Source organism: Salvia hispanica, chromosome 6, assembly GCF_023119035.1.
Source record: "Salvia hispanica cultivar TCC Black 2014 chromosome 6, UniMelb_Shisp_WGS_1.0, whole genome shotgun sequence".
In the NCBI taxonomy this organism is placed as follows: Eukaryota; Viridiplantae; Streptophyta; class Magnoliopsida; order Lamiales; family Lamiaceae; genus Salvia; species Salvia hispanica.
This window is the reverse complement of record NC_062970.1, coordinates 34,357,664-34,378,916: the sequence shown is the minus strand read 5'-3', so window position 1 is coordinate 34,378,916 and position 21,253 is coordinate 34,357,664. Positions and strand designations below refer to the sequence as shown.

General features: G+C 40.8%; 1 protein-coding gene across 2 annotated transcripts in view; it reads left to right on the top strand.

Annotated features, from left to right (window-relative positions):
* The window catches only part of LOC125194067 (B3 domain-containing protein At5g60130-like), an 81,700-nt gene that overhangs the window by 49,775 nt on the left and 10,672 nt on the right, over positions 1–21,253 (top strand). The window contains exon 1 of one of the 2 annotated variants that reach the window (XM_048092071.1): positions 19,497–19,613. The exons of the other annotated variant lie outside the window; for it this stretch is intronic. Within the exon in view, the coding sequence (XP_047948028.1) occupies positions 19,563–19,613 (51 nt within the window). The 5' untranslated portion in view covers positions 19,497–19,562. Of the gene's footprint in view, positions 1–19,496; positions 19,614–21,253 lie in introns of those variants that run through there. 2 annotated transcript variants of the gene reach the window in all.

Genomic DNA, 21,253 nt, shown 5'->3' with positions numbered 1-21,253 from the left:
TAAAAATGAGTGATAATGAATCTGCTGAGTCTAGCGGAGTGCTATTAGGGAGACCATTCTTACGCACCGCTAAGACTATAATAGATGTGTTTGATGGAACAATATGCCTGGATTATCATGGGGAAAAATATACATTTAACATCGATGAAGCCATGAAAAAACCATTGGATGTTGAGAATTTGCATTATGTCGATGTCATTAACCCCCTGGTCCAGGAATATCTTGAGACTGAATTAATGCAGGAACAGTTTAACAATTCGGAGCTGAGCCAGTCTGTTGATAAAGAGGTGGCAGGATGGTGTGAAACCCTATTAACTCGGAACCTGACAGATGAACAGATCAATGAAGCGATCATGGCATTCTTCCACCAACCACTGTCATTCGAGTCTACGGGGTCTGTTCAGGTGAAAGGTCCAGACGAGGGAACAAACTTGGATGAGATAGCAACAAAGAGTCTGGAGAAAAACCCCCTGCCCCAGGAAGCCATCACACCAAAGAAGGAGTTGAAGAAACTACCCGAGACCCTAAAGTATGCCTACCTTGGGGAAGATGAAACATTCCCCATGATAATCAACAACCACTTGACAGCAGAACAAGAGAATGATCTATTGGAAGTAATCCGGAGGAACAAGAAGGCCATAGGGTGGACGCTCTCTGACCTGGTGGGAATAAGCCCTGATCTATGTATGCACCACATCCGACTGGAAGAGGGGGCGAAGGCGCGTGGAGACCCACAACGCAAGCTAAACCCAAATATGAGGGAAGAAGTTCTTAAAGAAGTGTTGAAATTGCTATCCTTGGGTAATATTTACTCCATTCCAGACAACGAATGGGTCAGCCCAGTTCACATGGTACCAAAGAAGTCGGGAATACAAGTTGTGGAAAATGATAAGAATGAATTGGTGCCTATTAGATTGGTAACTGGATGGAGAATGTGCATTGATTACAGGAAGCTTAATGAAGCCACTAAAAAGGATCATTTTCCCTTGCCCTTCCCTATTAGATTGACCAGATGCTGGAAAGGTTGGCTGGGAAGCAATATTTTTGCTTCCTAGACGGATACAGTGGGTACTTCTAGATATATGTGGATCCGGAAGATCAGGAGAAGACAACCTTTACCTGCCCGTTTGGTACTTATGCGTATAGAAGAATGTCGTTTGGACTATGCAATGCACCGGGAACATTCCAGCGCTGTATGATGAGCATCTTCTCAGACCTGTTGGAGGTATGCATTGAAATTTTTAAGGATGATTTCACGGTGTATGGAAATTCCTTCGATGCATGCTTGGCCAATTTAGATCTAGTATTGAGAAGGTTTCAAGAGAAGAATTTAGTCTTAAACTTCGAAAAATGTCATTTCATGGTACCTGAAGGAATAGTCCTTGGCCATGTAGTCTCCAAGAGAGGGATTCAAGTGGATAAAGCCAAGGTGGATGTAATCTCGAAACTACCCTATCCCACAAATCAAAAGGAGGTTAGAGGGTTCCTGGGTCACGCAGGTTTCTATAGAAGGTTCATCAGGGATTTTGCAAAAATTGTCCAACCGCTAATGCATCTCTTGCACAATGATGTGGAATTTGATTTTAATGAAGGATGCAAGAAGGCGTTCCAGATGCTGAAGGATAGACTTGTCTCCGCCCAGATAATCCGCGCACCAGACTGGAATTACCTGTTCGAAGTAATGTGAGATGCGAGTGATTTTGCAGTAGGAGCAGTCCTAGGTCAAAGGATTGACGGGAGAAGCTATGTCATTTTTTATGCCTCGAAGACCCTCAACCAGGCTCAGAAGAACTCTGATACCACAGAGAAAGAGATGCTGGTAGTGGTGTACTCATTCGAGAAATTTTAACCGCATCTGTTAGGGTCGAAAGTAATAGTCTACACTGATCATGCTGCGATTAAGTATCTCCTGGCCAAGAGGGAGTCTAAGCCAAGGTTGATTAGATGGGTGTTGTTGCTGCAAGAATTTGATTGGGAGGTAAAAGACAGGAAAGGTACGGAGAACAAAGTTGCAGATCATCTGAGCCGAATATTCCAAGGGGATACGGATGAAGCTATACCGGATGCCTTCCCCGAGGAACATCTTTATTATATATGGAAGTCTGCTAGGTCTAGGAACATCAGACAGGGGGAAGCGTCCGATGAATGCAGAGCCATGGTTCGTTGACCTGGCCAATTACTTAGTCACTGGAGAACTACCAAAGTCCCACGAAATTTCCCAGGCCCAGAGAATGAAGCTGAAGAGTGAAGCCAAATACTACTTCTGGGATGATCTCTACCTCTGGAAGATGTGCTCAGACACGGTTATCCGACGGTGCATCCTGGAGTGGGTACAGAAAGATGTCTTGAATCACTGCCATGCTTTAGCCTGTGGGGGGCATTTTGGGCCTAGGAGAACTGCCAGGAAAGTTTTGAACAATGGATTTTATTGGCCGACTCTGAAGAAGGACTCTTTTGAATTTTGTCAAGTCTGTGAGAGATGTCAACTGACCGGGGGAATTTCTAGAATAGATGAGATGCCGCAAAATCCGATAATAGTTTGTGAGATCTTCGATGTTTGGGGCATGGACTTTATGGGCCCTTTCCCATCTTCATATGGGAACACATACATTTTGGTTGCGGTGGATTACGTATCCAAATGGATAGAAGCAAAGGCCACACCCACCTGCGAGTCAAAGGAGGTAGCTAAATTTTGTTCCTTTCCCAGTCAATGGATACAGGGTGAAGGTATACAGAGATAATGCAGATCTGCATGTGGTGGAAGAAAGCCACTACATGCATCTGCTATTATTTCTTAATTGGTCAGGCAAATGGATATTCTCAATGAATTCCTAGGTCAGGTAAAATGGGGAACGAAAGGTTATTTGTATACTGACCTAGGAAATCTTGAGGATACTCATTTGCTATGTAAATAGTTTAGTTGCTTTCTAATACAAGAAAATCCAAACAAATTAAAAAAATTTAATCTACCAAAAACATTTTTCGAAGCACCAAACTCTCTGGGGAAATTGTTTTGTCACTCATGATCTCCGACCCGAGAAATTGGTGTTTCATTTCATTTGTTTTAGGAATTGTGAGTTGCTAGGGGGAGGAAGAGTCTTCGCAATTTGGAGGGAGGACGGTTGCTTTTAGAATTTCAAATTCCGCTTTTCGAGGGGACGTACGGTTGCTTACATCATCACGCAACCGTTCGCCTGCCACTCTAAAAAGCCAAGGGATTTCTTTTCAAATCAGAAACTAATCGATCTTTTCTCTCTCTACTCTCACAATTCTCTCTCTCAAATTTTTCCCCAAATTTCTGCAAACCCTAACCGGAATTTACCCTAGAAACTGTGAGTTTTGCAGAAACACCATAAAGAAAGCACATGATACTACCGTCCGGTGGGTCGTCCAGACAACTGCCGGCTCAGGCGACTTTTCTAGTCTTGGATATACGCTCTAAGTGGGGTGCGCCTGCAATACCGAAGCCCACCGCCGTCAGTAATCCTGAAGAAGAGGCGTTCATTAAGGAGTTAGAGGAGAAATTTTGCAGTAAAGAGGAGGCCATGAAACTCTTCTTTCGCTTCTCAGCATTTCGCCAACAACCGCAGACGATTCCCGACGAATCGACGGTGCAGCCACCGAGTTCACAACCAGAAGGATCTCAAACCCTAGATCTGGCACATGCAGAGACTGGGCCAAGCCCAGACATCGAAGAACAGAGACAGAGTGGTGTCGGAACTGAGGAGGAGAGCGTCAGTGGTTTTGCGGACAAGATTGACAGGATGGCGGTGGATCACTCTATGGATGAAGCCGCGAGGGAAGATAAAACATCTACATTACAGTCTGTGGGAGGGGGAAACCCTATTGATAAATCTGTGGAGGGGGAAACCCCTGTTGTTAAGCTTGTGGAGGGGGAAACCCCTGTTGTTAAATCTATGGAGGGGGAAACCCCCGATTCTAAGAATGTGGAGGGGGAGACCCCGAGTTTGTATATTGAGGGAGGAATCCCGTTTGATTTTGAGGGGGCAACCCCGACTTTGTTCGTTGAGGGGGAAACCCCAATTGTGTCTGAGGGAGAAATCCCTGACAAACCTGAGGAGGAGACTCCGAATAAATCTATGGGGGAAACCCCAATTATGTGTGCTGAGGGAGGAATCCCTGGGAATTCTAGAGGGGATGAGGTCCCCGTTACTGTTGCAGGACAGAAGCCCAAGGAGGACGGGCCGTTGGAAGTTGTAGATCTAGACACTGTGCCAGATGACTCGCCGGTTAATCTGCGGGAGTCGAGGAGAATGGCACGGAGAAGCGTGTTGGACAAAGTTGATGAGGGAGACCAGTCAAGGGTTCCTGGCCCTAGGAGCGACGAGCGTGCAGGAGGGAGAAACTCCTGAGTCTAAGGAGGAGGTGGACGCCGTAGAGGAGCGTCGAGTGGTCAGGGAGCGCAAGAGGAAAGGGAAGACAACTATCATCCCTCGGCCTAGGAAATCACAGAGACTCATCTCAGTCAGGGAATCTCCCCGCACGCTACCAAAGGCTTCTGGACCCGGTAATGTGGACAGCGAGACAGAGGAAGAGTCAGAGGGAGAAGAGGAAGTCCCTAACTATGAGCGAGAGGAGATCTGGATCACAAAGAAGCTTTTGGGAGCTATGGCTAAGTTCAATGACTCCAGGAGGGCACAAACGCATAAGGATCGGAGTGCAGTGGGAAAGCTGGCCAAATCAGAAAAGCGATATGACAGAGACTCTCTGAAACAGATAGAGTCAGAGGAGGAATTCCTTAGCCACATCAAGGGAATAGGTTTCGAGTGGCTACTTAACCACAGCGAGTAGGAGGTGCTAGTGGAAGCAGCCCGGGAATTTTTCTCCACCTTTCGTTTCAAGACAACTACCGATCCGGATGCAAACTCTATCTCTTTCCGTCTCTTTACCATTGAGCATACGATGAGTGTAAGGGAGTGGTCTCTCAGAATGGGGCTATTTACAAATGCTGAAGCCGACGAGGGCATTTGGGATGACAGAGTATACGGCCCACCGAGAGACACACCTGGATTTTCGTTGCAAACAGCTTGGGAGTATTTAACACACGCAAGGAGTGGGACTTTTAAAACCAGTGTGTCGAAGGGGATCCACATCACTGACCATCTCCTCCGGTTTGCCCAGGAATTTATTGGTTATAATTTGATGGGCACGGCCAGTTCCAGCATCACCACCACCGAGCTCTACTTCACATGGTGCATGTCCAAACGCATCAGGGTCCACCTTGGGTATTGGTTAGCCCAAGCCTTCCATCAGATGACAGCCAACCCCTCCCGCCACATGTACACCTGCCATCTACTGGGCGCCTATATAGAACGCAACTTCGTGATGAAGATTGGGAAGACGGAGTCCAGTGTGATGATGTGCGAGCCCCCGGAGCTATTTAGCATGGAGTACTTTTTCAACAAGGGGCTCTTACACATGGAAGGGCAGAAGTTGTGCTTCTACAATATAGGGGCGAATGTGGACAAGGTGAAGCGTGAACCAGAGCTGGTGGAGGATGTGGTGACTGTGGACGTGGCAGAGCTACGGAATGAGATGGTCGTGATGAGAGAAGAGATCGGGGGAGTCTGGATGCCCTAGCCGAGCGATCATCTACCCAGAATGATAGGATGACCGATGCGGTCAAGATTATGAAAAGAATGGCAGAATGGTTGGGAGAGGTGCTTCCCCAGACCCAGCAGAAGCTGCCCTCTGGACCCAGCAAAATGGTCCGGCAGCCCGGTCCGGGAAGTTCCTCCCAGCAGCAGCTTCCACCCCCCTCCAAGCCATTGGTAGCCCCACTTGTGTCTCCAGCCCTTGCGTCTGTCTCTGTGAGAAAACCCCTGATGAAAACCCCCATAATTACTGAAGAGGAAGCGCCAGGCGTCACCGGCGAAGAAAAAGTTGAAAGTGCAGCGCCTCATCGTACCACCCAGGTCTGGCTCCCAGGGGGGCCAGACCCAGAATTGAAATTCCCCCCATGACCAAGTAAATTTTACTTTCAATTGTTTCATTTTTTTTATGTTAATTTTTTTTTAATTGTGCTAAGCATGTGTGATTGTTTTTCTGTGTGTTCTCCCACTTAGCCCAATCTTTGGCCTAAGTGTGAGAAGTTTTTGTCAAAATTTATATATATCATGATGTCTTTCTGTTGCAATGTGTTTTCTTCCCCCACTTAGCCCAATTCTTGGTCTAAGTGTGAGAAGTTTATGTGTTTATTCAGCATGTTGTTTTGTATTTGTGTCTTTGTCTTCTCCCACTTAGCCCGTTGCACGGTCTAAGAGTGAGAAGTTTTTGTTATTTGTTTTGATTGTGTGCACCAACTCCCTTAGTTCCCCTCTTCACTAGGACAACTTGGAGACAAGCTAGAGTGAAGTGGGAGGGGGTAGGAGAGTTAGTGCAATGTGTGCTCAGCATGTGTAAAAATCCCTAGGTCTAGGAGTTAGTCAGTTTTTAGGTTACATGTATTAAGCATGAATCGACAAGGATAATAAGGCAAGATTCCCTTAAGTAGAGTAATTGAAAATAGGATACATTACAACTTTGAGGCCTCTTTCCTTGATAAACTAAAATCGGTTTGGAAGAAGTGAGGAAGATAGAAGATGCCTTAGCAGACCTAGTTGTGAAACCCCATAAATATCAGTGAGGTATAAGTCTTAACATTGAGTGCTAACAATCTAAAAAGGGGAACTGCCACCTGATGCTTAGGGAGAAGAATATAGAAGGGAGAATTAAAAAAGAAATACATATATCTGGAGGGATAAGCTGGACGAAGTCCAGGGGAGGAAAATAAAAAAAAAATATTCTGGCGGTATAAGCTGGATGAGGTCCAGAGAAAAAATATAAAAAAAAAGAGGAGAAAGAAAGGAGGTTAGAAGGAGAAATTCTCATAAGCCGAAGCATCGGTGGAAGAAAATAACTTAGAGCGTTTGATCCTAACATCCCTGGTGAGGAATGAGTGATCGAGCGAACCCAACAACTGATGAAGCTAAAGGCTATCTGGACAAACTGAAAAAAACTGACTAGGTGGAAGAAGGGAAGGGGAGGATTTGGAGAGACTTGTGGGGACAGATGCTTAAAAATCCGAACTAATTCATGCCTATGTGTTTCATTTTATAAACTGTTTGTTTCTTTTGTGTGTCAATAGGATGTCTAGGTCTATGAGTTATTAATGTGTCGGTCAGGGAATAACCATGCATTGAAATTCGCCTTATTTCTTTTTTTCTTGTCTTTATACTTGAGGACAAGTATGGTTTAAGTGTGAGCAGTTTAATAAGGCTAATTTCATGTATTGGTTATAGGGATAAATTTTGTGATTTCTTGCGTCTAACAAGGTTTTATAAGCTAGGTGTGTAGAGAAATCGCCAGCCCCAGGAAGAAGACGAAGATAGCCTGGAAGAAGAAGCTGGTAGGAAAAGTGAGCGGAAGAAGGAAGAGTTACTAAACTGAAGAGCATCCGATTGGAGGGCAAAATGGGAATCACAGGAACAGTCTAGAAGCTCTATCCACTATAAATAAGAGCACGCGATCAACATGAAGATATCTCTCTTTCCATTTCGGCTCTTAGCTTAGTTTTTCCACTTTTCTCTACACACACTTGAGGGGAATCATTCTGGGGAGTTCACGTTTCAGATTTGGTTGTGGTATAACACCGTCTCTACAGAGGCCAAGATACAATCCTTTACTGCTTTTCGCTTTACATTCCGTATTTCCTCGAGTCTTCGTTGTTCGAAGCTCGGTTATGCTTTGTTATTGTTTCGCTGGATACTTCGCATTTTGCTATGGATATTTCTATTTTGGTTTTAGTTATGATATTGTCTTTTTATTTGTTTGCTTTGGTGGATATTGTTGGTTGATTTGACTTTGGAGTCTGAATTGCTTGGAGATTGTGGTTGATTGTTTGAATCTGGTTGAATCGGTGAAGATCGAAGATGGAAACGGTGTTTGATTGTTGTGGATGGCTTGGATCCGGAGTGGATGAAGCATCCGACGTATAGATCTGTTCGCATTTGCATGGTTATGATGTTTTAAACTCTATTTACTTGCTTGCCTCGTCTAGTAGTCATGGATCTGTGTTAGTTTTAGTCGTTCTTTGTGTCTATCGGTTTAATTTCGTCTGCCCTGTTTCGATCTTTATTTGCTCTATTTTTCACCGGTTGTTTCGTGATAAAAGTTAGAGAAGATGATGTCGTTGTTAGTTAGTCCTTAGGTTAGTTAATTTGCAGCTTTTCCAGTCGTACTATGCTGTTTTAGGAAATGGTCCCCATGTTTCAATTTTCTCCTGTCTAAGCCAGCTCAGGAAGTCGTTTACCCAATCAAGTAGTCATTTCAGTCATTTTCAGTCATCATGCATGTCCATGCCTAGATCTAGCTGTTAGAATAGAATATTTCATTTACCCAGTCTAGGAATTAAAGCTCAACCCCAAAAATTGCGTGGCAGCAGCCAAAAATAGCTTTCAGGTCTTTGAACATGTTTTCTTACACATCTGTCTCTGTGGATTCGATCCCTGCTTCCCTGTACTAATCTTTTTAGCTATAGCGGATTGAGGGTTTTGAAGGGCGAAGGAAGTGATTGTGTGCCCAACGACATGTTACCCAAGGATTCTCTGAGTTCCTAGACCCGGTGTCTAGTGGATTCTCTGGATCGGGAGATTTAATTTCAAACACATCTCGCTTACTCTTCGACCACTCTCCAGTTGATAAACCATGATCAACATTAGGGCTGGAGAAAAATACCGAAAAAATGATATATCGCTCGTATCGTATTGAAGAATATCGAAAAATTATCGAATTTTCGATATATCGTAATTTTCGATACGATACGATATCGTATTGTAAGTTTTCGATACGATAACGATATGAATTTTCTTATATCGATATTTTCGATATATATCGATATTTTATTTTCGATATATATCGATATATATCAAAATTTTCGATATATATCAAAATTTTCGATATATATCGATATTCAACGATATATCGAGTTTCGATACGATATATCGAAATATCGATACAATAACGATATGAAATTTTTTTATATCGAAAGTTCGATATATCGAAACTTTCGATACGATAACGATATGAAATTCTTTCATATCGATATTTTTGATACGATACACGATACAACGTTTTCGATACGATATATCGTATCGACCCACCCCTAAATTCAACATTCATTCATGGCAATTTTCTACACCTTCCCGCAACTAATAATCTGAGGCATTGACATGTTGAAACCATCATCCTTGATACCCAGGTCTAGTCAATTTGAGCTGAAAATTGAACTATATTATTTAACAGCCTACTATGGAAATTGAGAGTTAGTTCAGTATCATCCTATTTACATGACCTACCTCATGTTCTTTCAAGCTCCCATCATGTGTGAGTTTTCAAATTCGATGGGTTTATCTTAAACCATTTGGACCACCTAGTCCTTTGAATTGACACGATAAGTTCAATTGAACTTAGTATTTTCCTTCAAAATCAATTGTCGCAATTTGATGATGAAAATTCATAAGAGTCGAACAAGAGATGATATTCTTGTCCCCTTTGATATTGTGGAGCCCTTCAAATTTTCAGTCATGCTCCTTCTATGTTTCCTATCCAAGTTAAGACTATTAGATTAATCTTCGAGTTCTCGACACAAGACTCTCGGAAAAGGGCATAGGCTTAATTCCTTTGAGATACGTATGGTAAAATAAGTCTCTATTAACACACATGTAGAAAATGATACACCAACCAGAAGCATCGCATAACCGATAACATGAAACATTTAATATTTCGCATATATGTGCCGCTTGTAACAAGCTGGTAAAAGATCAAATATTATGCTATGAGGATAGGTAACTAGCCTTTATGAAGAGAAATGTTAAGGAATATACATGGATCAAATGAATTTTAATGATGTACAAGACCATATACATAATTGTTTGACCAATCGAAATGCTTATTAGGAGTAAGATAAGTGAGTCACAAGCAACGAAGACTCAATCATGGTTATGTAATGAAAATCATGGAGAAAATGCTAATACATTCGTAGTTTTACGAAACCAAACAGAGATCATTAATTTGGGAGTACTTGGATGCAAGCAGAGCACCAAATATTCTTCAAGTCAAAGGGGCTGCAAGTAGATCAAATGAGAGATTTGTTGCAGGATAATAACAAGAAATACACCAGCCCCAATTAAGGCTCACGAGTACATACTCCATAAACCACCAAAAATGGCTAAAAAAGAGCCAAAGAGTTTCAGTTTTGACCTCTGCCAAAACCCCAACAAACTCCAATATATATATACACATACACCTCCCAATTAGTTTCACAACTCCACCACATATCAGTTTTCTCACAACATCGAGAGAGAGAGCTAGAGAGTGAGAGGAAGTTTGTTTAATTCCAGCAAGAAGAACTACAATCTCAGCTCTATCCAGAGAGGAGGTGTGGACTCAAGGCTTTGAGAGCTGAAGAATTCGAGTAACTGTCATTTTTTTAAGTGGTAATACAAATTCAATCCCTTCCTCCAAACAACTTTCCACAACATCATGTAGTAGAGAAAACAAGCATGCTCCCCTTAGTTCAAAATCAGAAACAAGTTAAACAATTTAAACTCTTTCCAGTAGGCAGAATTTCACAAGATCAAGGCTTGAACATATTGGATATTTTAGTGTAATTGGGTTAACTTGATTGATCAGTATTATCATAATGATACTTCATATAAGTATGGAAGTGCGGAATGCACGCTTATTTGAATTCATTATGATGGACGGGGGTCCGGGGGCAGCGCCCCTGGGTAGCGGGGTCCAAGGGGCAGAGCCCCTGGCTGGGGTCGAGCTGATGCACTGATCCAAGGGGCAGAGCCCAGGTCAGCTTGGAAATTTTTTATTTCCAACGAAGTTGCTGTATAAGAAATTCATCCGAAAATGTAATTTCTGAAATTCAAAGGACTAATTTGCAATTTTGGAAACTTTTTGAAAATTAGTTATTTTCAGTTTTTTTCCCAACAGATGCACTGGTTCATCAGCAGATGCACTGGTTCGTCTTCTTCAAAATCTGATCGATTCTTCTAGTTCTATTCTCTCTCGAATAACAACATATTATAGTTCTGAATCTTCTGAATTGTATCCGATCAAATATTTTGGTAGAACCATCGAAATTGATTTGATCTGAAAGTGATTTATCACGATTTTCAGATTATCCGTTTTTGTTCAATATTCTAAATCTCCCTAACAGAACACAAACGCCTTTAAATCACACAATTTCTGCCGGAAATTCAACAAATTAAGCTAAGTAATAGAAGAAGAAAAACTTAACTTAGGCCGATTAGTAGGCAGTTGGAAGCCGGGGCTTAAGGTCGAAAGGGGCCGAGCCTGCCTGAGCTATGACGGCAAGCTCAAGCTCCCGAGATAACAGCAGCGGCTCTGGCCATCGCGCATCGCGTGCAGCCGAGACCCGGAGGAGAGCTGTTGGCGACGGTGCTATGTGTCGGCGTGTGAGCAGCGTTGACACCGAGAAGCACTCGGAGACGACGACAGAGTGCGATGAGGACACTACGACGCCGGCGACAGAGCGCCGGCGATTGGGTGTCCCGACGTGACGGCAATTTCGCCGGAGAAGATGAAGCGGCGAGAGGGAGAAGGGAAACTAGGGTTCCTAAATTTGGGGATTTCTTTGTGTTGGAGTTTTTGATTTAGGATGTTTGAGGAGAAGAAACGAGAGAGATAGACGATGGGCATAGGTAGTGGTGGTGTTGGGCCACTAATTAAATTAAGCTTGGGCCTAGAATTTTAAGTGGAATGGGCCTCTTTTATTGTTTTGAGAACTAAGCCTACAGAATGACCTTATTGCTTGGGCTCGGTAACTAGTTTTATATGGGCTATGAACGAGTAATAAGATTTGAGTTTAATTATTTAATTCCCAGACCTTAGCTTAGAGCTCGAATAATTAAATGTCAAGAAATGGTACACTAATTAATTTTGGAATAATGAGTAGACCTTGGATTATTCCTTTTATGCTTGAATAATTTACATAGGAGGTAACGCTCTTCCGTTAAAAGGATAACTGGTAGACCTCCTGATACGATCATGGAAGCCGTGCGCCAAGGATTTCAACTACAGCTGGATTCAACCAGAAATCGTCCTATCGAGATGATATCCGAAAGCTATGAAACTACCACCATCGTCTTCTTCTTGGAAACAGCTTCGCGTCGGTATCTTGCACATCTCAATCAGAGTCCGAATGAGGGAGTTATGGTGGTTTTACAGAAGTCGCACAGAACTGGCGAGGGAGTCTAGAGAGAACACCCGGGCGGGTGTTTTGCACCCTGCAATTCACCCGACCGGGTGAATCACCCGATACTTAGTTTTTGAGGGCCTTTTTCCACATTTTGGGCCCTTAGTATAAATACCTTTTGGTGTCATTTTTCATTCTAGATTGAGATAAGATTGTGATTGAAGTTATCTCCCTAGTGAGTTTTTCCTCTTTGAGGAATGTATCCAATTCCTTCCTTGAAGGTTGCTTGTTTCAATTTCATAGATTGATTCAAGTAGAGGTATGCATCAATGGGGTGTATCCATTGAGTAGTGGATCCAAGGGGTGATAGAGCTATTGAAAGTTGTCTAGGGTTGTTTCCATCCTTTTGGTCAAGGTCGTATGGTCATAACACTTTTATCTCATCATTATACACATGTTTTCCATTCCTAATCTTCCATCCATTTTTGTTTAGATTCAATTTTTGTTGGTTGGATCTTTATTATCTTTTGCCTTGTGTTGATAAATTGAAAATCAATATCACAAAAATAGTTAGATCAAGCATCATTAAATGGGTAATCCTTGGGAAATGGATCATAAAATACATGGATCCTTATCATTTGGTATCTAGAGCCTAGTACCCACTAGGTGTTTGATCTATTGTTGCTTTGGGTTGGGTTATTTTTCCTTTTGTTCTTTGTTTTGACTCTGTTTTTGTTGGGATGATCGGATTGATCAATTGTGCCTAGATTAAGCGAAATTTGGTGTGTAAGATCTATGTTATCTTTCCTAGCTATCTGCAAAATTTCATCAAAAATTTCCTTCGTTTGCCTAGTTAACTGTGGAGATTAACATCATTGCCCTGTTTTGGCATAGTTGGGGAAAACCATACAAAACCTATCAAATTATCAAATCTGACTATATATGGCTATTTTTCCCTTGATCTAGAGTTGTTTGGGAATCTATCCACTAAAATTCATCCAAATTGGGCGCGGGGATCAATACCAAAAAAATTCATAAAGATCAGCCAGATTTCAGCAAAAAGCTTCATCCCATGTCTTGTGTTCGTTAGTGTGTGTGTTTGCTCTAGGCCTAGTTTTCCTTGCTTTCATATGTTTAATCATTATTACTTTGGTATTTACTACTTGGTGTCCATATGTTCTTGAGGTGTATACCTTGATTGAGTTGTCCGGGCGCCAACGAGTGGGAATTGGATCGAGAGTGTGTGATACTAGCCCCACTATATTCTAAACCTACCGAGTGACATTGGTGAGTGACTTGGGGGGTGTTGGGATACTACATTGGGGTGAGTTAGCTTCTTAAATATCTCTTTCTTAATTTTACTAATCTCTAAGACTAGTCCCTAGTCTTTGTTTTTGTGTTTGTAGGAAACTTTGATGCCTCCTATGACTCGATCCAACAAAATGGTGGACATCCACGAGGAGGAAGTCGAGAAGGGCGCGGGCTCAAGTAATTCCAAACCCGAAGGGGATCTAGTGAGCATGATGTCCCAAATGATGGAAGATTTTAGTCGTGATCTCAAACAAGAGATGAGAGAATGGGATGCCCGGATGGATGCCCGGAGGAAGGAGTTCGAGACCCGATGGAAATCCAATCAAAACACATTGGTTGGAGCCTTAAAGGAGGTTCGTGCATCAAGATCCGTCACTCCTAAAAGTGACCATCTACATCTCAAAGCTTCCGGCATAGAACATGTAGTGTCGAGGGGTAATGGAGCCAATAGGCGGTTTGGAGGAGGAAATGAGGAGTATGGTCGTTTTGGGGTAGGAAACCAACATGGAGGGGTGGAGTCTTGTGGGGAAATTGAAGGAGGGAATATGGCAAATCGGGATGAGAATGGAGGCTATGGTAGATTTGGGATGGGCAATCAACAAGGGAGAGTTGGGCTCTATGGTGATGATAGAGGTGACTATGAATCAAGGTACCATGAAGATGGACTTGATAGGGGAAGTCGTGGGGAACGAGTTCCAAAGTCTCATAGAGAGTGGCATTCTAGGAGGGTGAGAGATCATGTTAGCCATAAGGGGTTTGAGAGGCCAATTGAAGAAGAAGTCTCATATAGAGCTCGATTGAGGCCTACCTACCTACATGGTGGTGTTGACACGAACCAAAGAGGTAACTCATCAAGTCATTTGACTACATCCTCTTCTTTCCATTTCTCACATAAGCCTCATGATGTATATGGAAATGTCTCCTCTTCGATGAGCTTAAACCAAATTAGTAGAGAAAAACAACGAGAGAGAGAGAGAAAAGGCTTGAGAGTGAAAGTGAGTCTAAAAAGCCAAGAGAGCGTGATAAAAGACAAGAGTGTGTGGTGCAAAAGTCAAGAGAGAGTGGTGGGGGTGAGAGAAAAGAAAAATATCAAATGAGAGAAAAACCACAAGCACAAGTGAGTAAAGGGTGCTTGTTAGATTCTAAGGCCAACCTTGGGTGGGCACCAAATGATCTTTTGCCTCTTGCCCTTGGTGAGGAAAATAAGCTCTTACCCACAAACACTTCTTCTATGTCTTTTTGTGTTGATGAATGTGTAGGAAATTTAATTAAAGACATGGAAGTGAAGTATCAAATTGCACATGGCTTGGAAACTATGCCCCCGGAGAAGGACCAAGAGGAACAAGGGCAAGTGGATGAACTCCTTGCCCAAGGTTCAAGTGCACTATCCTTGTCTCCTTGTGATGCTCCCTTGCATATGATTACACTAGAGAAGTCTCTTTGTGTTGATAGATTTGTTATTGATGACTTGTGTAAAGAGTGGTCTCATGAGCTTGAATCTTTGAATGCTAAATCTACCTTTGCACCATATATTGATCCTTTCTTGATAAGCCCAAGCATTGAGAGACATGGCATTTCTCTTATGGATTCTACCTTGAATGTTGGAGTGACTTCCTTTTATGCTAAGATGCCTAAGCTTTCATTTGTTGGTAATTTTGAGCTTCATGAGTGTGCGGATGAGAATAGTAGGACCAAGAGGAGTGACATGGATAGTGACTTTAGAACTTGGTGTTTGCTATGTTTTCATTTCAAGGTGGTTAAACCCTTCAATGGGATTGGAGTGTTCTATGGCCGTTTTTTGAAGGATTTTTCCACTCATATGTCTCTTGAGGATGATGTTGTGAATATGAGCATAAAATTGCATTGTTCCCATAATTGTGGTCTTGTTTTTATATTGTTGGAGGAATTGTGTAAGGCATATTTTGATAAAAATCTTATGATGCGTACTATGACTTTACACAAGTTACATATGCATGATGTTGTGCTTATTATGATCCATGTGGAGCATAAAGATTTATGGATACATTGTGCATATGCTTTTGACCACTTTTTGAAATTGTTGAAGCAAGTGAGTGAAATCCATTGTGATGAACTTTGTTTGTTGAATGGTAATCCTTCTTGCAAACTTGATGTGTGTTGTGATGAACCACCTCTATATTTTGACCAAGAGTTTGTCAATTTGTGGAAGAGAACTTATTTGAGCAAGAGTGGTGTGTTAATGATTGAAAATGATTGTTCATTGCATGAGCGTGAGAATAAAATTTTTATGCTTAGACCTCTCTTGATAACTTTCCATTTTGCACCATATGAGGACCCTTTCTTGTATATGCCTAGTCTTGTTGGGAATGCCAAATCTTTTGTCAAGATGTTCAAGAATTTGGAAATCATTTGTATGAGGATGGTCAAACCAAATAGAAACAAGGTGCTTGGGGCATGTGTGTTTTGGCATGTTGATTGCTTTTATTGCATGTCCATCAAACCATTCAATGGAGTTGGGATATTTTATGGTCTATTTGTGAAGAACTTTATATCTAATGGCTTTGTTTGGGACTACATTGTGAAGGAATGCCTATGTTTATTTGCACCCACATCTTGTACCTATATTGTGAGATTGTTTGAGTTTTGGTATGAAGGGTATCTTGATGAGTTTGTCTTGATTCCTTATGGGTGGGATTTGGACATGAAATGATTCATTAATTTGTGTTCTCATATTTATTGTGACTTGGCCTTGAGCTTGAGGGAACATGAATTTGGAGGTCCATACAACGTCTTTGGTGTAGTATTGTCTCTTAGAGCCGTTAGTGGTCTTAATCCTTTTCATCATACTTTGATATTTGATTTACTCTTTTTCCATTTCATAGGTGTGCGGAATCCGGATTTGAGGGCAAATCCTTTCCAAGAAGGGGAGAATGATATGACCATGAGTGCTAGACATCAAGTGTTTTCACCTCGACGTGAGCCATGGATTGATTGGGGTCCAAGGAAGAGAGTGAAGACGTGCCAAGGATTCAATAAAGCTAGAGGGTCTCCCGAGGATGCGAGGAATAGAGAAGGCTTGGATTTGAGGACAAATCCTTTCCAAGAAGGGGAGGATGATACGATCATGGAAGCCGTGCGTCAAGGATTTCAACTACAGCTGGATTCAACCAGAAACCGTCCTATCGAGATGATATCCAAAAGCTATGAAACTACCACCATCGTCTTCGTCTTGGAAACAGCTTCACGTGGGTATCTTGCACATCTCAATCGGAGTCCGAATGAGGGAGTTATGGTGGTTTTACAGAAGTCGCGCAGAACTGGCGAGGGAGTCCAGAGAGAACACCCGGGCGGGTGTTTTGCACCCTGCAATTCACCCGACCGGGTGAATCACCCGAGACTTAGTTTTTGAGGGCCTTTTTCCACATTTTGGGCCCTTAGTATAAATACCTTTTGGTGTCATTTTTCATTCTAGATTGAGATAAGATTGTGATTGAAGTTATCTCCCTAGTGAGTTTTTCCTCTTTGAGGAATGTATCCAATTCCTTCCTTGAAGGTTGCTTGTTTCAATTTCATAGATTGATTCAAGTAGAGGTATGCATCAATGGGGTGTATCCATTGAGTAGTGGAGCCAAAGGGTGATAGAGCTATTGAAAGTTGCCTAGGGTTGTTTCCATCCTTTTGGTCAAGGTCCTATGGTCATAACTCTTTTATCTCATCATTATACACATGCTTTCCATTCCTAATCTTCCATCCATTCTTGTTTAGATTCAATTTTTGTTGGTTGGATCTTTATTATCTTTTGCCTTGTGTTGATAAATTGAAAATAATATCACAAAAATAGTTAGATCAAGCATCATTAAATGGGTAATCCTTGGGAAATGGATCATAAAATACATGAATGCGAATCTTTGCCTAAGTATGTTTGTCATGCCATGTTTTGTTTTACGATTACCTATCTGCTTGGCTACGCCAATCATGTTTAATTGAGTAGGGCAGCAAACCCTACTCGGACTAGTGCACTCTTATGGGGATCGTGAGCTAACTTTTAAGTTGGCCGGTCCAGTGACCGTCGTGGAATGTTGCCACATTCCCGGTTCACATACGTTCAGATATGGTACCTATGTTTATGTGATTACGCAATCAATTTTATGAGATGAAAGGAATTTAGTGACTCAGGCCTTTTAAAATGAAAACCCCGTGTTCACTCAACTATGGCTGACAAATTAAATGAAACTTATTTTGGCAATATGTCCACTGAGTATAAAATACTCAGCCGTGCATGTTTCTTTTCTAACGTGTAGGTTGAGCGTGAACGAGAAGGGCGAAGGTGTTGAGCAACGGAAATAATGAGTAAACTTTACGATGTCCAAAGGAGTGTGTCTTCACACATACTTCTTTGTCTTGGTCTCTTCCGCTGCATTAGGATTTTGTACTAGGAGTCTATCTATGAACCTAGACCGCACTCTGACTTTATTTTGACCTTGTATCACTTTCGCCTATGAGACTCATGTTCTAAACTCGACTTATCATCTATGTTTACCCCATTTTATTACTTTTAAAGTGTTGTTTAGTCACGTTATAGCTGCGCTCACTATCACTAGTGAGTTGTGGTCGTGACAGGCACACATTTATCATAATTAAATGATCCAACTTCCTCATGGTTTACAAAGATGTAAGAGCATCTACAGGGGAAAGGTAAGTTGAGAAGGTATATTTCTCATTTACCTTCTCAAAAAGGTAATTATACCTTCTTAAAAAGTAATGGACTCCAAGGGAAGAAGGTAAATTAAAAAGGCAAACAAAAATAGTAACTTTTTACCTTTTCTTCCAAGAAGAGGTAAAGATACATTCTCAAAATGAAAGAAAGTATAATACCTCCCCAAATACCTTTTCGAGCATGAAATTTTATCAAGAAGAGGTAAATATGGTAGTTATTTCTGTTTACCTCCCCATTTACCCTTTTCCCTTGGAGATGCTCTAATAGTAGTTGTTTGTGGAGAAATGGTGGTTACGAGGTTGTATGTAGAGGTTCACATGTGTGATGCATCAACTTTGGGCTATAGGATAATAGGAAATTAAGTCCTAACTCTAGCTAATCGGATTGCACGAGTATGTTAATTAGGTAAGAAATCATAGGTCGAATCAGATAGATTGTACAAGATTGCTAAATTCTGTGAAAAAAATTGACTCTAGTTGCAAAGAATGTAAGCGGAATGGTGTTAGCCCAGTGTCATCGGATGATATTGTCTTACAAAATGCTGTTGAAAATATATACACCAACTTTTAGAGGAATAGATATTCCGCAATATCAAAATAATAAGAATGGGCTAAAATATGTATTACTAGAAGTATCTAACTCATGTTAACCGACTTAGCATATATTAATCTAGAATAGGTAATTGGGTACCAAAATATGTTTGTTGTTTTGTGTGCTCACCGATGTTGAATTCATATAAATAGGCATTCGGCTTCTTTGTAGCAATGCAAGAGAAAGTGAAGAACTGAGTTCTGTTGTGAGATGTGTCCCAGCGATGTGTCCTCGGATATCTAATGAGGTGGGTCCTATAAGAGTGTGTTTTGGGTTGTGTTCTCAAAGTATTATAGTGTGGTGTTTTGTTAGTGTTGTGTACACCACAATGTCGTGTATTTGCTGTTTCGTACGCCATTGTTTAGTACAATAAAATTCCTTTTGTGTAATTGATTTCGAAGTACCATTGATATCCAACAAATGCATGTTATCTTTGGTTATTATTGTGTTTTCTAAGTGGAAATCTAAATATTATCAAAGAATAGTCATATTTATAATGTCGAATTTCATGGTATAAGATACAATCTATTTTAAAAGTCTTCCTTTTTTATCCCGTATCGAGTTTTTAGTTGATGGTCATTATCCCACATCGAACTCTTACCCTAAACATTTCTTTTTTCTCACCTATAAAACGGTTCTAAGTTTCCTTTTATTTTTTTCATCGGCCAACTAAAATAGTCCTTATTTAAGGGTGTTTTTGACTTTGCTATTATTTGGTGAAGTGGTCAATCATAGATGGCGACGCGTGGGGCTACACACATCGTTCAGAGACATTCTTTACCAAAGGTAATGTGCTCAGTCCTTCTGTTTTTATTTCGATTTCTACCATTTATATCCGTTTTTTTTTCTATTGCTTTCTATTATTTATATCAATTTTCAGTGTTCACTAGGCTCTTTTTTGTTGCTTCATTTTTTCATGATTTACACTAATCTTTTCGTTTCGTTTGTTTATAATTTTTTATTAGTTTGCATTGTAAGATTTTGTTTTATCAAAGATCTTGATTTTCTAAGTTGGATAGTTGTTTGTATGTGACCCAACTGTTGGTAGGATTTAACTTAAGAATTTGAGGGGTTTGGATCACTAGCTGGGACTCCAAGCACAACATATACTGCTGCACAACAATTATTTTACTAATAAATTATAATATTACAATATTATATAAATATAATTTTTATATATTTAAAATACAGTAATTATTTTGTGTAACAGCATCCCCTTGGAGCCACAACACTGGATTTAAACCCATACTTTGAGATGGTGTAAATTCATTTTATTGGGGACCTAGATATGTGGTTTGGGGAAAGGGGAAATGATGTAACATTATATAATACATTGTGCATTCCAACAATTCACTCTACAATTAAATAAAATTAAGAAACAAAATAAAATGAGTAGTGTATAAAACCTGAACGTTATTTAATGTGATGAATAATTATGAGTGATACAACCTTCTGATGGGGTTTGGTGCCCCTTGCACAGCGGAAGACTTGTACAAAACAAATAAATCAGACGTAGGATCTATTTGACCGATTATGCGATTAATCAATTCACATGTTAAACAGATAATTGCATGCTAGAACGCAAATAATTCATGCTCATAGAAAATAAATCCTAAACATGATTTCTACGGTTTAGAGTTACCGATTTGATTCTCCAAAGAATCGTCGATTGCTCGCGCCTTCTCCACGTGATGATCTTCAATACTAGACCACGGATCTTCTCTCTGGTTCCCGAACTGTATCTCGATATCAGGGTGGGCTGATCTTATCAAAATACTAGGACTCGAATAAAGAAGACAGAAGAAATCCTTCTCCAATTAGGAGAGAAATTCGAACTCCTCTAGGTAGAGGGGAACGAAAATTATGAGTAATAATAATAATGATTTCTGTCTCCTTTATTCTCCTATTTATATTAAGTTCCTTTTGGGCCCAGACAGGGATCTATGGAAGGTTTTGGATATGGGCTCCCCCAATTAGCTTTTTACTAATTAAATTGAACCCACAATTTAATACAAGCTTATATTGGAATATTACGAGCAGCCACTACAGAAGTAATATTGAACTCTCCCCATCCAAATCCGAAATTACAAGTAATCCGGGTTTCCACTTTTATTATTTATTTCCCGCGCTTAAGATATAAATGTCCATTAATTAATTAATGTCTGCTATGGACTTAATTAATTAATATCTTATTAATTCCAAGAGTGGACTTAGCAAGAAACATTTATTTATTATTCATAGAGTAATAAAACTCCAACTGGCCAGTTTTCCGAATAATAAAACCTTGTTCGAGCTCCTCTTTAGGACATTATCAAACGAGACTCACCTCGCGCACGTTTCAACATAATAGCAATCCTAGCACCGCTAGATATTAATCACCACTACCCAATATATCGGGATTATTGGGTTGCGAAAAACCCGCACCA